Here is a 15,356-nt window from a genome sequence, read left to right as displayed (position 1 = left end):
AGAGATATAGTCCATCAGTCCTCCTCCTCCTCTCTCTCTAGAGATATAGATATAGTCCATCAGTCCTCCTCCTCCTCCTCTCTCTAGAGATATAGATATAGTCCATCAGTCCTCCTTCTCCTCCTCTCTCTCTCTAGAGATATAGTCCATCAGTCCTCCTTCTCCTCCTCTCTCTAGATTAATAGTCAACCAGTCCTCCTTCTCCTCCTCTCTCTAGAGATATAGTCCATCAGTCCTCCTTCTCCTCCTCTCTCTAGAAATATAGTCCATCAGTCCTCCTTCTCCTCCTCTCTCTAGAGATATAGTCCATCAGTCCTCCTTCTCCTCCTCTCTCTAGAGATATAGTCCATCAGTCCTCCTTCTCCTCCTCTCTCTCTCTAGAGATATAGTCCATCAGTCCTCCTTCTCCTCCTCTCTCTCTCTAGAGATATAGTCCATCAGTCCTCCTTCTCCTCCTCTCTCTTTAGAGATATAGTCCATCAGTCCTCCTTCTCCTACTCTCTCTATAGAGATATAGTCAACCAGTCCTCCTTCTCCTCCTCTCTCTATAGATATATAGTCAACCAGTCCTCCTTCTCCTCCTCTCTCTATAGAGATATAGTCCATCAGTCCTCCTTCTCCTCCTCTCTCTCTCTCTATAGATACAGTCCATCAGTCCTCCTTCTCCTCCTCTCTCTATAGAGATATAGTCCATCAGTCCTCCATCTCTTCCTCCTCTCTCTATAGATATAGTCCATCAGTCCTCCTTCTCCTCCTCTCTCTCTCTCTAGAGATATAGTCCATCAGTCCTCCTTCTCCTCCTCTCTCTCTATAGAGATATAGTCCATCAGTCCTCCTTCTCCTCCTCTCTCTATAGAGATATAGTCCATTAGTCCTCCTTCTCCTCTCTCTAGAGATATAGTCCATCAGTCCTCCTTCTCCTCCCCTCTCTAGAAATATAGTCCATCAGTCCTCCTGCTCCTCCTCTCTCTCTAGAGATAAAGTCCATCAGTCCTCCTTCTCCTCCTCTCTCTCTACAGATATAGTCCATCAGTCCTCCTTCTCCTCCTCTCTCTCCTCTTCTTCCTCCTCTTCCTCTCAAGATATAGTCATCAGTGTCTCATCCACTCCCCTCCCACTCCTCCTCCTCCTCTTCCTCCTCCTCCTCCTCCTCCTCCTCTTTCTGTATAGAGATATAGTCCGTCAGTCTCTCTCCTCTCCCTCCTCCCCTCCTCTCCTCCTCTATCCATCGCTCTGTATAACATGAAACAGGGTCACGTTATATATGACCTGATGTCCATTGTTCCATGTGTAGAGGGCCCTCTCTCTGGGGTTGTAGTCCATCATGGAGATGTGAGAGTACTGGTTGTGGAAGGGGATGTCTGTGTACTCATAGCTGGAGGAGTTGGTGTGGTAAGCAAAGTGGACCTTAGCTCCGGCCAGATGGGAGTTGGTGACGTATAGGGTACCACAGATCATGAAGGTCTCCCCTGCACTGCGTTTAGGAAACCCTGTGTCCCAACTCTGGAGAATGTCGAGAGAACGAGGATCCAACCGACTGACCTGGAGAGAGGGAGGGAGGGAGGGGGTGAGGGAGGGAGGGAGGGGTGAGGGAAGGAGGGCGGGGGTGAGGGAGGGAACAAGGGAGGGAACGAGAGAGGGAGGGAGGGAACGATGGGGTGAGGGAGGGAGGGAGAGAACGACGGGGTGAGGGAGGGAGGGAGGGAACGACGGGGTGAGGGAGGGTGGGAGGGAACGACGGGGTGAGGGAGGGTGGGAGGGTACGACGGGGTGAGGGAGGGAGGGAACGATGGGGTGAGGGAGGGAGGGAGAGAACGACGGGGTGAGGGAGGGAGGGAGGGAACGACGGGGTGAGGGAGGGTGGGAGGGAACGACGGGGTGAGGGAGGGTGGGAGGGTACGACGGGGTGAGGGAGGGAGGGAACGACGGGGTGAGGGAGGGTGGGAGGGTACGACGGGGTGAGGGAGGGGGGGTTCGACGGGGTGAGGGAGGGTGGGAGGGTACGACGGGGTGAGGGAGGGAGGGAACGAGTAGGGTGAGGGAGGGAGGGAGGGAACGACGGGGTGAGGGAGGGAGGGAGGGAAAGACGGGGTGAGGGAGGGAGGGAACGACGGGGTGAGGGAGGGAGGGAGGGAGGGAACGACGGGGTGAGGGAGGGAGGGAGGGAACGACGGGGTGAGGGAGGGAGGGAGGGAACGAAGGGGTGAGGGAGGGAGGGAACGACGGGGTGAGGGAGGGAGGGAGGGAACGACGGGGTGAGGGAGGGAGGGAGGGAACGACGGAGTGAGGGAGGGAAGAGAGATAAATGAGAAAGAGAGAGACGTGACCTGTGACACACACACATACATCCTCCCTACCAGTTTGTTAGAGATCTAGACCACCTACCAGTATGTTAGAGATGTAGACTACCTACCAGTATGTTAGAGATGTAGACTACCTACCAGTACGTTAGAGGTGTAGACCACCTACCAGTATGTTAGAGGTGTAGACTACCTACCAGTATGTTAGAGGTGTAGACCACCTACCAGTATGTTAGAGATGTAGAATACCTACCAGTATGTTAGAGATGTAGAATACCTACCAGTACGTTAGAGGTGTAGACTACCTACCAGTATGTTAGAGGTGTAGACCACCTACCAGTATGTTAGAGGTGTAGACTACCTACCAGTATGTTAGAGATGTAGACTACCTACCAGTATGTTGGAGGTGTAGACTACCTACCAGTATGTTAGAGATGTAGACTACCTACCAGTATGTTAGAGATGTAGACAACCTACCAGTATGTTGGAGGTGTAGACTACCTACCAGTATGTTGGAGATGTAGACTACCTACCAGTATGTTAGAGGTGTAGACTACCTACCAGTATGTTAGAGGTGTAGACTACCTACCAGTATGTTGGAGGTGTAGACTACCTACCAGTATGTTAGAGGTGTAGACTACCTACCAGTATGTTGGAGATGTTGACTACCTACCAGTATGTTGGAGGTGTAGACTACCTACCAGTATGTTAGAGGTGTAGACTACCTACCAGTATGTTAGAGGTGTAGACTACCTACCAGTATGTTGGAGATGTTGACTACCTACCAGTATGTTGGAGGTGTAGACTACCTACCAGTATGTTGGAGGTGTAGACTACTACCAGTATGTTGGAGGTGTAGACTACCTACCAGTATGTTGGAGGTGTAGACTACCTACCAGTATGTTAGAGGTGTAGACTACCTACCAGTATGTTAGAGGTGTAGACTACCTACCAGTATGTTAGAGGTGTAGACTACCTACCAGTATGTTAGAGGTGTAGACTACCTACCAGTATGTTAGAGGTGTAGACTACCTACCAGTATGTTGGAGGTGTAGACTACCTACCAGTATGTTAGAGGTGTAGACTACCTACCAGTATGTTAGAGGTGTAGACTACCTACCAGTATGTTGGAGATGTAGACTACCTACCAGTATGTTGGAGGTGTAGACTACCTACCAGTATGTTGGAGGTGTAGACTACCTACCAGTATGTTGGAGGTGTAGACTACCTACCAGTATGTTGGAGGTGTAGACTACCTACCAGTATGTTAGAGGTGTAGACTACCTAACATTATGTTCCCAACGTTAGGTATAGAGGTGTAGACTACCTAACATTATGTTCCCAACGTTAGGTATGGAGGTGTAGACTACCTACCAGTATGTTGGAGGTGTAGACTACCTACCAGTATGTTAGAGGTGTAGACTACCTACCAGTATGTTAGAGGCGTAGACTACCTACCAGTATGTTCGAGATGTTGACTACCTACCAGTATGTTGGAGGTGTAGACTACCTACCAGTATGTTGGAGGTGTAGACTACCTACCAGTATGTTAGAGGTGTAGACTACCTACCAGTATGTTAGAGGTGTAGACTACCTACCAGTACGTTAGAGGTGTAGACTACCTACCAGTATGTTAGAGGTGTAGACTACCTACCAGTATGTTGGAGGTGTAGACTACCTACCAGTATGTTAGAGGTGTAGACCACCTACCAGTATGTTGGAGGTGTAGACTACCTACCAGTATGTTGGAGGTGTAGACTACCTACCAGTATGTTAGAGGTGTAGACTACCTACCAGTATGTTAGAGATGTTGACTACCTACCAGTATGTTGGAGGTGTAGACTACCTACCAGTATGTTAGAGATGTAGACTACCTACCAGTATGTTAGAGGTGCAGACTACCTACCAGTATGTTGGAGATGTTGACTACCTACCAGTATGTTGGAGGTGTAGACTACCTACCAGTATGTTAGAGGTGTAGACTACCTACCAGTATGTTAGAGGCGTAGACTACCTACCAGTATGTTCGAGATGTTGACTACCTATCAGTATGTTGGAGGTGTAGACTACCTACCAGTATGTTGGAGGTGTAGACTACCTACCAGTATGTTAGAGGTGTAGACTACCTACCAGTATGTTAGAGGTGTAGACTACCTACCAGTACGTTAGAGGTGTAGACTACCTACCAGTATGTTAGAGGTGTAGACTACCTACCAGTTTGTTGGAGGTGTAGACTACCTACCAGTATGTTAGAGGTGTAGACCACCTACCAGTATGTTGGAGGTGTAGACTACCTACCAGTATGTTGGAGGTGTAGACTACCTACCAGTATGTTGGAGGTGTAGACTACCTACCAGTATGTTGGAGGTGTAGACTACCTACCAGTATGTTGGAGGTGTAGACTACCTACCAGTATGTTCCCAGCGTTAGGTATGGAGGTGTAGACTACCTACCAGTATGTTAGAGGTGTAGACTACCTACCAGTATGTTAGAGGTGTAGACTACCTACCAGTATGTTGGAGGTGTAGACTACCTACCAGTATGTTCCCAGCGTTAGATATGGAGGTGTAGACTACCTACCAGTATGTTGGAGGTGTAGACTACCTACCAGTATGTTAGAGGTGTAGACTACCTACCAGTATGTTGGAGGTGTAGACTACCTACCAGTATGTTCCCAGCGTTAGATATGGAGGTGTAGACTACCTACCAGTATGTTGGAGGTGTAGACTACCTACCAGTATGTTAGAGGTGTAAACTACCTACCAGTATGTTCCCAGCGTTAGGTATGGAGGTGTAGACTACCTACCAGTATGTTGGAGGTGTAGACTACCTACCAGTATGTTAGAGGTGTAGACTACCTACCAGTATGTTCCCAGCGTTAGGTATGGAGGTGTAGACTGCCTACCAGTATGTTAGAGGTGTAGACTACCTACCAGTATGTTGGAGGTGTAGACTACCTACCAGTATGTTAGAGATGTAGACTACCTACCAGTATATTAGAGGTGTAGACTACCTACCAGTATGTTCCCAGCATTAGGTATAGAGGTGTAGACTACCTACTAGTATGTTAGAGATGTAGACTACCTACCAGTATGTTAGAGGTGTAGACTACCTACCAGTATGTTAGAGGTGTAGACTACCTACCAGTATGTTAGAGGTGTAGACTACCTACCAGTATGTTAGAGATGTAGACTACCTACCAGTATGTTAGAGGTGTAGACTACCTACCAGTATGTTAGAGGTGTAGACTACCTACCAGTATGTTAGAGGTGTAGACTACCTACCAGTATGTTAGAGATGTAGACTACCTACCAGTATGTTAGAGGTGTAGACTACCTACCAGTATGTTAGAGATGTAGACTACCTACCAGTATGTTAGAGGTGTAGACTACCTACCAGTATGTTAGAGGTGTAGACTACCTACCAGTATGTTCCCAGCGTTAGGTATAGAGGTGTAGACTACCTACCAGTATGTTCCCAATGTTAGGTATGGAGGTGTAGACTACCTACCAGTATGTTGGAGGTGTAGACTACCTACCAGTATGTTCCCAGCGTTAGGTATGGAGGTGTAGACTGCCCAGAAGCCGGTCTCATCAGCCATCAGGTCTATGTCAGAAGACCCCCCCCAGCTGTAGGGGAAGGTGTTGTTGTAACCTGCTCCACTCAGACTCCTCTGGAGCACCACGTTACGGGATCGGAAGTGATACTGCACCTACGGGACAGGGGGTCAGAGAGAGGACAGGGGGTCAGAGAGAGGACAGGGGGTCAGATAGAGGACAGGGGGTCAGAGAGAGGACAGGGGGACAGAGAGAGGACAGGGGGACAGAGAGAGGACAGGGGGAGAGAGGGAGAGGACAGGGGGTCAGAGAGAGGACAGGGGGTCAGAGAGAGGACAGGGGGTCAGAGAGAGAGGACGGGGGGACAGAGAGAGGACAGGGGGAGAGAGGGAGAGGACAGGGGGTCAGAGAGAGGACAGGGGTCAGAGAGAGGACAGGGGGTCAGAGAGAGGACAGGGGGTCAGAGAGAGAGGACATGGGGTCAGAGAGAGGACATAGGGACAGAGAGTGAGTACAGGGGGTCAGAGGGGGGACAGGGGGTCAGAGAGAGGACAGGGGGTCAGAGAGAGGACAGGGGGTCAGAGAGAGGACAGAGGGTTAGAGAGAGGACAGGGGGTCAGAGAGTGAGAGGACGGGGGGACAGAGAGATGAGAGGGGGTCAGAGAGAGGACAGAGGGTCAGAGAGAGGACAGGGGGTCAGCGAGAGGACAGGGGGTCAGAGAGAGGACAGGGGGTCAGATAGAGGACAGAGGGTCAGAGAGAGGACAGGGGGTCAGAGAGAGAGAGGACGGGGGGACAAAGAGAGGAGAGTGGGTCAGATAGAGGACAGGGGGTCAGCGAGAGGACAGGGGGTCAGAGAGAGAAGAGGGGTCAGAGAGAGTACAGGGGGTCAGAGAGAGGACAGGGGGTCAGAGAGAGGACATGGGGTCAGAGAGAGGACATGCGGTCAGAGAGAGGACATAGGGACAGAGAGTGAGTACAGGGGGTCAGAGAGAGGACAGGGGTCAGAGAGAGGACAGGGGGACAGAGAGTGAGGACATGGGGACAGAGAGCGAGTACAGGGGGTCAGAGAGATGACAGAGGGTCAGAGAGAGGACAGGGGGTCAGAGAGAGAGGACAGGGGGTCAGAGAGAGAGCACAGGGGGACAGAGAGAGAGCACAGGGGGACAGAGAGATAGGACATGTGGTCAGAGAGAGAGGACATGGGAACAGAGAGAGAGGACAGGGGGACAGAGAGAGAGGACAGGGGGACAGAGAGAGGACAGGGGGTCAGAGAGAGGACAGGGGGTCAGAGAGGACATGGAGTCAGAGAGAGGACAGGGGGACAGACAGAGGACATATGAGACAGAGAGAGAGGACAGGGGGACAGAGAGAGGACAGGGGGACAGAGAGAGAGGACAGGGGGATGGAGAGAGGACATGGAGTCAGAGAGAGGACATGGGGACAGACAGAGGACATATGAGACAGAGAGAGAGGACAGGGGGACAGAGAGAGGACAGGGGGACAGAGAGAGGACAGGGGGTCAGAGAGAGGACAGGGGGACAGAGAGAGGACAGGGGGTCAGATAGAGGACAGGGGGACAGAGAGAAGACATAGGGTCAGAGAGAGAACAGGGGGTCAGAGAGAGGACAGGGGGACAGAGAGAGGACAGGGGGACAGAGAGAGGACAGGGGGACAGAGAGAGAGGGGAGGCAGGGGGATACAGATAGAGGGGAAACAGGGAGACACAGAGAGAGGGGATACCGGGATACACAGAGAGAGTGGAGGCAGGGGGACACAGAGAGAGGGGAGGCAGGGGGACACAGAGAGAGGGGAGGCAGGGGGACACAGAGAGAGGGGAGACAGGGGGACACAGAGAGGGGGAAACAGGGAAACCGTGGGACAGAGAGAGATTGGAAACAAGGACCACAGAAAGAGGGGATACCGGGAGACACAGAGAGAGGGGAAACAAGGACCACAGAGACAGGGGAAACAGGGGGACATACACACTGACCCCTGTTCTGTGTCCCTGTCTCCCCTGTCTCCTCGACTCCTGTCACCCCTCTCTCTTTGTCCCCCTGTCCTACACCTAACGCCGGTCTGTCTGTCTGTGTGTGTGTGTGTGTGTGTGTGTGTGTGTGTGTGTGTGTGTGTGTGTGTGTGTGTGTAGTGTGTGTGTGTGTGTGTGTGTGTGTGTGTGTGTGTGTGTGTGTGTGTGTGTGTGTGTGTGTGTGTGTGTGTGTGTGTGTGTGTGTGTGTGTGTGTGTAGTGTAGTGTAGTGTAACATACCAGTATGTTGCTCTGGTGTTTGTTGTAGTACAGTGATCCGTTGTAGACCACATGACCTGTCCCGGCCCAGGGGTGAGGTAAGAGGTGCTGAACAAAATTCTGTCCTCTAGTGAAGTCTCCCATGGTCCTGTACTCTAATACACGCCTCCCCTTATAGTAACCATCCATAGACCACACCTAGAGAGAGAGAGGAGAGAGAGAGAGGAGAGAGAGAGGAGATAGGAGAGAGAGACAGAGAGAGAGGAGAGAGAGAGAGAGAGGAGAGAGAGACAGAGAGAAAAGACAGAGGAGAGACTAGAGCGAGAGAGACAGAGAGAGAGAGAGGAGAGAGAGAGACAATGAGAGAAGAGAGAGATAATTAAGTTCTGTCTTCAAATTAAGTCCCATATGGTTCAGTACTCAAACACACTTGTAGTACCCATCCATACAGAGAGAGAGAGAGGGAAAGGGAGAGGGAGAGGGGAGAGGGAGAGAGAGAGAGGGACTACCTACCAGTATGTTAGAGATGTAGACTACCTACCAGTATGTTAGAGATGTAGACTACCTACCAGTATGTTAGAGGTGTAGACTACCTACCAGTATGTTAGAGATGTAGACTACCTACCAGTATATTAGAGATGTAGACTACCTACCAGTATGTTAGAGATGTAGACTACCTACCAGTATGTTAGAGGTGTAGACTACCTACCAGTATGTTAGAGATGTAGACTACCTACCAGTATATTAGAGATGTAGACTACCTACCAGTATGTTAGAGATGTAGACTACCTACCAGTATGTTAGAGGTGTAGACTACCTACCAGTATGTTAGAGATGTAGACTACCTACCAGTATGTTAGAGGTGTAGACTACCTACCAGTATGTTAGAGGTGTAGACTACCTACCAGTATGTTAGAGATGTAGACTACCTACCAGTATGTTAGAGATGTAGACTACCTACCAGTATGTTAGAGATGTAGACTACCTACCAGTATGTTAAAGATGTAGACTACCTACCAGTATGTTAGAGATGTAGACTACCTACCAGTTTGTTAGAGGTGTAGACTACTACCAGTACGTTAGAGGTGTAGACCACCTACCAGTATGTTAGAGATGTAGACTACCTACCAGTTTGTTAGAGGTGTAGACTACTACCAGTACGTTAGAGATGGAGGACAGGGTTAGGGAGACATTAGGGGTGAGGGTTAAGAAGATAAAAAGAGATGTGGAGGGTATATGGGGAGAGATGTGGAGGGTATATGGGGAGAGATGTGGAGGGGATATGGGGAGAGATGTGGAGGGGATATGGGGAGAGATGTGGAGGGGATATGGGGAGAGATGTGGAGGGGATATGGGGGAGATGTGGGGGATATATGGGGGAGGGGGACAGTAAGAAGAGATGTGGAGGGTATTTGGGGAGGGGGATGGTTGGAAAAAGGATTAGAGAGGAAATGGAAGGAGAAACCAAGAGAGGAATCCACAGACAGAAAGACAGAGAGAGAAGAGGAAACAAGAAGAACAGTATGTAGGAGCAGAAGAACAATGAAAAGAGACAAGAATGAGGTTTAATTACCTAAAGTTGACAAGGAGACAAAGATGAAAGGAGCGTTAGAAGGGGAGGGAACGAGAAGAGGGAGGGAGAGAGAGAGAGAGAGAGATGAGGAGTTAGAAAGAGGAGGTAGAAGAAGGAGCTGAGAGAGGGATGAGAAGAGAAGGATGAGAAGAGAGGGATGAGAAGAGAGGGATGAGAAGAGAGGGATGAGAAGAGAGAGGGATGAGAAGAGAGAAGGATGAGAAGAGAGAGGGATGAGAAGAGAGAAGGATGAGAAGAGAGAGGGATGAGAAGAGAGGGATGAGACGAGAGGGATGAGGAGAGAGAAGGATGAGAAGAGAGAGGGATGAAAGGAGAGAGGGGTGAGAAGAGATAAGGATGAGAAGATAGAGGGAGGAGAAGAGAGGGATGAGAAGAGAGAGGGATGAGAAGAGATAAGGATGAGAAGATAGAGGGAGGAGAAGAGAAGGATGAGAAGAGAGAGGGATGAGAAGAGAGGGATGAGAAAAGAGGGATGAGGAGAGAGAAGGATGAGAAGAGAGAGGGATGAGAAGAGAGGGATGAGAAGAGAGGGATGAGAAGAGAGGGATGAGGAGAGAGAAGGATGAGAAGAGAGAGGGATGAGAGGAGAGAGGGATGAGAAGAGATAAGGATGAGAAGATAGAGGGAGGAGAAGATAGGGATGAGAAGAGAGAGGGATGAGTTTCTTGGTGCGTTTGGAGAAGGATAGCCGAGTATAATCTAAGGATTATAACATCACGAAAACATTCAAATAATTTTTTTGATATCAACATTTAAAAAATTATGTATTAATATGAAATGTTCTCCTGACGTTCACTAAAATGTTGTGCACGACATCTGTAAAAACCACCACAGAACGTTCCTCAAACGTTCTCGTTAGGTTTCCAGGTAATGTAATAACACAGTGCACCAGTAATGTAATAACACAGTGTACCAGTAATGTAATAACACAGTGTACCAGTAATGTAATAACACAGTGTACCAGTGATGTAATAACACAGTGTACCAGTGATGTAATAACACAGTGTACCAGTGATGTAATAACACAGTGTAACAGTAATGTAATAACACAGTGTACCAGTAATGCAATAACACAGTGTACCAGTAATGTAATAACACAGTGTACCAGTGATGTAATAACACAGTGTACCAGGGATGTAATAACACAGTGTACCAGTAATGTAATAACACAGTGTACCAGTGATGTAATAACACAGTGTACAAGTAATGTAATAACACAGTGTACCAGTGATGTAATAACACAGTGTACCAGGGATGTAATAACACAGTGTACCAGTAATGTAATAACACAGTGTACCAGTGATGTAATAACACAGTGTACCAGTGATGTAATAACACAGTGTACCAGTAATGTAATAACACAGTGTACCAGTGATGTAATAACACAGTGTACCAGTGATGTAATAACACAGTGTACCAGTAATGTAATAACACAGTGTACCAGTGATGTAATAACACAGTGTACCAGTGATGTAATAACACAGTGTACCAGTGATGTAATAACACAGTGTACCAGTGATGTAATAACACAGTGTACCAGGGATGTAATAACACAGTGTACCAGTGATGTAATAACACAGTGTACCAGTAATGTAATAACACAGTGCACCAGTGATTTAAATTGGTTCTGTTCTCGGAACATTTGTTAGGTTGCAGCAAAAGTTCCCAGAACACAAAAACTACGACATTTAACCTCCTCCCTGTGGGCATTCTCTCCCTGTCCCTCTCCACCTCTCCCTGTCCCTCTCCACCTCTCCCTGTCCCTCTCCACCTCTCCCTGTCCCTCTCCACCTCTCCTCTGTCTCTCTCTTTAACCTCCTCCCTGTGGGCATTCTCTCCCTGTCCCTCTCCACCTCTCCCTGTCCCTCTCCACCTCTCCCTGTCCCTCTCCACCTCTCCTCTGTCTCTCTCTTTAACCTCCTCCCTGTGGGCATTCTCTCCCTGTCCCTCTCCACCTCTCCCTGTCCCTCTCCACCTCTCCCTGTCCCTCTCCACCACTCCTCTGTCTCTCTCTTTAACCTCCTCCCTGTGGGCATTCTCTCCCTGTCCCTCTCCACCTCTCCCTGTCCCTCTCCACCTCTCCCTGTCCCTCTCCACCTCTCCCTGTCCCTCTCCACCTCTCCTCTGTCTCTATTATCTCCTCCCTGTGGGCATTCTCTCCCTGTCCCTCTCCACCTCTCCTCTGCCTCTATTATCTCTTCCCTGTGGGCATTCTCTCCCTGTCCCTCTCCACCTCTCCTCTGTCTCTCTCTATTATCTCCTCCCTCTGGGCATTCTCTCCCTGTCCCTCTCCACCTCTCCTCTGCCTCTATTATCTCCTCCCTGTGGGCATTCTCTCCCTGTCCCTCTCCACCTCTCCTCTGTCTCTCTCTATTATCTCCTCCCTGTGGGCATTCTCTCCCTGTCCCTCTCCACCTCTCCTCTGTCTCTATTATCTCCTCCCTTTGGGCATTCTCTCCCTGTCCCTCTCCACCTCTCCTCTGTCTCTCTCTTTAACCTCCTCCCTGTGGGCATTCTCTCCCTGTCCCTCTCCACCTCTCCTCTGTCTCTCTCTTTAACCTCCTCCCTGTGGGCATTCTCTCCCTGTCCCTCTCCACCTCTCATCTGTCTCTATTATCTCCTCCCTGTGGGCATTCTCTCCCTGTCCCTCTCCACCTCTCCTCTGTCTCTCTCTATTATCTCCTCCCTGTGGGCATTCTCTCCCTGTCCCTCTCCACCTCTCCTCTATCTCTATTATCTCCTCCCTTTGGGCATTCTCTCCCTGTCCCTCTCCACCTCTCCTCTGTCTCTATTATCTCCTCCCTGTGGGCATTCTCTCCCTGTCCCTCTCCACCTCTCCTCTGTCTCTCTCTATTATCTCCTCCCTGTGGGCATTCTCTCCCTGTCCCTCTCCACCTATCCTCTGTCTCTATTATCTCCTCCCTTTGGGCATTCTCTCCCTGTCCCTCTCCACCTCTCCTCTGTCTCTATTATCTCCTCCCTGTGGGCATTCTCTCCCTGTCCCTCTCCACCTCTCCTCTGTCTCTCTCTATTATCTCCTCCCTGTGGGCATTCTCTCCCTGTCCCTCTCCACCTCTCCTCTGTCTCTCTCTATTATCTCCTCCCTGTGGGCATTCTCTCCCTGTCCCTCTCCACCTCTCCTCTGACTCTCTCTTTTATCTCCTCCCTGTGGGCATTCTCTCCCTGTCCCTCTCCACCTCTCCTCTGTCTCTCTCTATTATCTCCTCCCTGTGGGCATTCTCTCCCTGTCCCGCTCCACCTCTCCTCCGTCTCTCTCTTTTATCTCCTCCCTGTGGGCATTCTCTCCCTGTCCCTCTCCACCTCTCCTCTGTCTCTCTCTTTTATCTCCTCCCTGTGGGCATTCTCTCCCTGTCCCGCTCCACCTCTCCTCTGTCTCTCTCTTTTATCTCCTCCCTGTGGGCATTCTCTCCCTGTCCCTCTCCACCTCTCCTCTGTCTCTCTCTTTTATCTCCTCCCTGTGGGCATTCTCTCCCTGTCCCGCTCCACCTCTCCTCTGTCTCTCTCTTAAACTCCTCCCTCACTCAACCTTTCAGCCCCTCCCTCGCTCAACCTTTCAGCCCTTCCTCGCGCTCCTTTCAGCCCTTCCTCGCTCTCCTTTCCTGCACTTCCTCGTTCTCCTCCTTCGGTCTCTTTAATCTCCTCCCTCGCTCAACCTTTCATCCCCTCCCTCGCTCGCCTTTCCAGCCATACATCGCTCTCCTTTCACCCCTCACTCGCTCTCCTTTTACCCCTCACTCGCTCTCCTTTCCTGCCCTTCCTCGTTCTCCTCCTTCGGTCTCTTTAATCTCCTCCCTCGCTCAACCTTTCAACCCCTCCCTCGCTCGCCTTTCCAGCCATACATCGCTCTCCTTTCACCCCTCACTCGCTCTCCTTTCACCCCTCACTCGCTCTCCTTTCACCCCTCACTCGCTCTCCTTTTACCCCTCACTCGCTCTCCTTTCACCCCTCACTCGCTCTCCTTTTACCCCTCACTCGCTCTCCTTTTACCCCTCACTCGCTCTCCTTTCCTGCCCTTCCTCGTTCTCCTCCTTCGTTCTCTTTTCATTTTCTCGCTCTCCATTTAACCCCTCCCTCACTCTCCTTTCCTGCCATCCCCCATTCTCCTTTCAGGCCCTCCCTCGCTCTCCTTTCATCTCCTCACTCACTCTCCTTTCATGTCCTCCCTCGCTCTCCTTTCATCTCCTCCCTCGCTCTCCTTTCATCTCCTCCCTCACTCTCCTTTCATGCCATCCCTTGCTCTCCTTTTACCCCCTCCCTCACTCTCCTTTCATCTCCTCCCTCACTCTCCTTTTACCCCCTCCCTCACTCTCCTTTCTTCTCCTCCCTTGCTCTCCTTTTACCCCCTCCCTCACTCTCCTTTCATGCCATCCCTCGCTCTCCTTTTACCCCCTCCCTCACTCTCCTTTCATCTCCTCCCTCGCTCTCCTTTTATCCCATCCCTCACTCTCCTTTCATGCCATCCCTCACTCAGTCTCTTCCTCCTTGCCTATCTTCTTTTTGATCTCTCTCACACTCTGCACATCCCCTGTCCTCTACTCCCCGGTTGTCTCCTCCCCTGTCCTCTACTCCCCGGTTGTCTCCTCCCCTGTTCTTTCCTCCCCTGTTCTCTCCTCCCCTGTTCTCTCCTCCCCGGTTGTCTCCTCCCCTGTTCTCTCCTCCCCTGTTCTCTCCTCCCCGGTTGTCTCCTCCCCTGTTCTCTCCTCCCCTGTTCTCTCCTCCCCTGTTCTCTCCTCCCCTGTTCTCTCCTCCCCGGTTCTCTGCTCCCCTGTTCTCTTCTCCCCTGTTCTCTCCTCCCCTGTTCTCTCCTCCCCTGTTCTCTCCTCCCCGGTTGTCTCCTCCCCTGTTCTCTCCTCCCCTGTTCTCTCCTCCCCTGTTCTCTCCTCCCCGGTTCTCTCCTCTCCTGTTCTCTCCTCCCCTTTTCTCTCCTCCCCGGTTGTCTCCTCCCCTGTTCTCTCCTCCCCTGTTCTCTCCTCCCCTGTTCTCTCCTCCCCTGTTCTCTCCTCCCCAGTTCTCTCCTCCCCTGTTCTCTCCTCCCCTGTTCTCTCCTCCCCTGTTCCCTCCTCCCCCTCTTTCCCTGTTGAGGTGTGTGTAATTGATATATCCTGAGTGGGTTTACGTGTAAGGACTATGTGTTTCATAATGCATCATTAATCAATAGCAGGAAGGCCTTACAGTCCCAATTACCCACTGAAACACACACACAGGCTGAAGACAAATTCACGAATGCCAAGCCGGGGTGCTGCAATGTGACTGTCGTCATGGAGACCAAGGGGAAATGACAGTGACATGGAGGTGTGTGGGTCTCTGTGTGTGTGTGTTGTTTAGTCAGGGATTCATGCTGAGACCTCTTTCCCAGATGAGTCCTGCATTAACACATCACTACACCACAGATACACTGTATATAACAATAAACACATCACTACACCACAGATACACTGTATATATCAATAAACACATCACTACACTATACATCTATATAAACACACTACACTATACATATCTATAAACACACTACACTATACATATCTATAAACACATCAATTACACAATACATATCTATAAACACATCAATTACACTATACATATCTATAAACACACTACACTATACATATATATAAACACATCAATTACACTATA

The 15,356-nt window shown here is 50.2% G+C and overlaps 1 protein-coding gene across 1 annotated transcript; it reads right to left on the bottom strand.

The window, feature by feature from the left end:
- Window positions 1-1,221: 1,221 nt before the first annotated feature.
- On the bottom strand, window positions 1,222-8,297 carry LOC139394331 (noelin-2-like). The gene is made up of 3 exons (XM_071142375.1): window positions 8,126-8,297; window positions 5,839-6,012; window positions 1,222-1,542 (listed from the first exon to the last, which is right to left on the bottom strand). Exons 1-3 carry the CDS (start codon window positions 8,291-8,293, stop codon window positions 1,222-1,224), a joined length of 663 nt encoding a protein of 220 aa, XP_070998476.1. The 5' UTR covers window positions 8,294-8,297.
- Between the last annotated feature and the right edge of the window lie 7,059 nt (window positions 8,298-15,356).

This window comes from Oncorhynchus clarkii, unplaced genomic scaffold, assembly GCF_045791955.1.
Source record: "Oncorhynchus clarkii lewisi isolate Uvic-CL-2024 unplaced genomic scaffold, UVic_Ocla_1.0 unplaced_contig_12313_pilon_pilon, whole genome shotgun sequence".
Classification (NCBI taxonomy): Eukaryota; Metazoa; Chordata; class Actinopteri; order Salmoniformes; family Salmonidae; genus Oncorhynchus; species Oncorhynchus clarkii.
Note: the sequence above shows the minus strand (reverse complement) of the source record. Positions and strands in the feature narration are given on the sequence as shown.

Excerpts from the sequence above, each read along its gene's own strand:
- LOC139394331 (XM_071142375.1), bottom strand. The coding sequence starts at position 8,293 with ATGGATGGTTACTATAAGGGGAGGCGTGTATTAGAGTACAGGACCATG. Across the intron at positions 6,013-8,125 it reads AACACCAGAGCAACATACTG|GTGCAGTATCACTTCCGATC; the intron begins GTATGTTACACT and ends CCTGTCCCGTAG. Across the intron at positions 1,543-5,838 it reads CTAACGCTGGGAACATACTG|GTCAGTCGGTTGGATCCTCG; the intron begins GTAGGTAGTCTA and ends CCCTCTCTCCAG.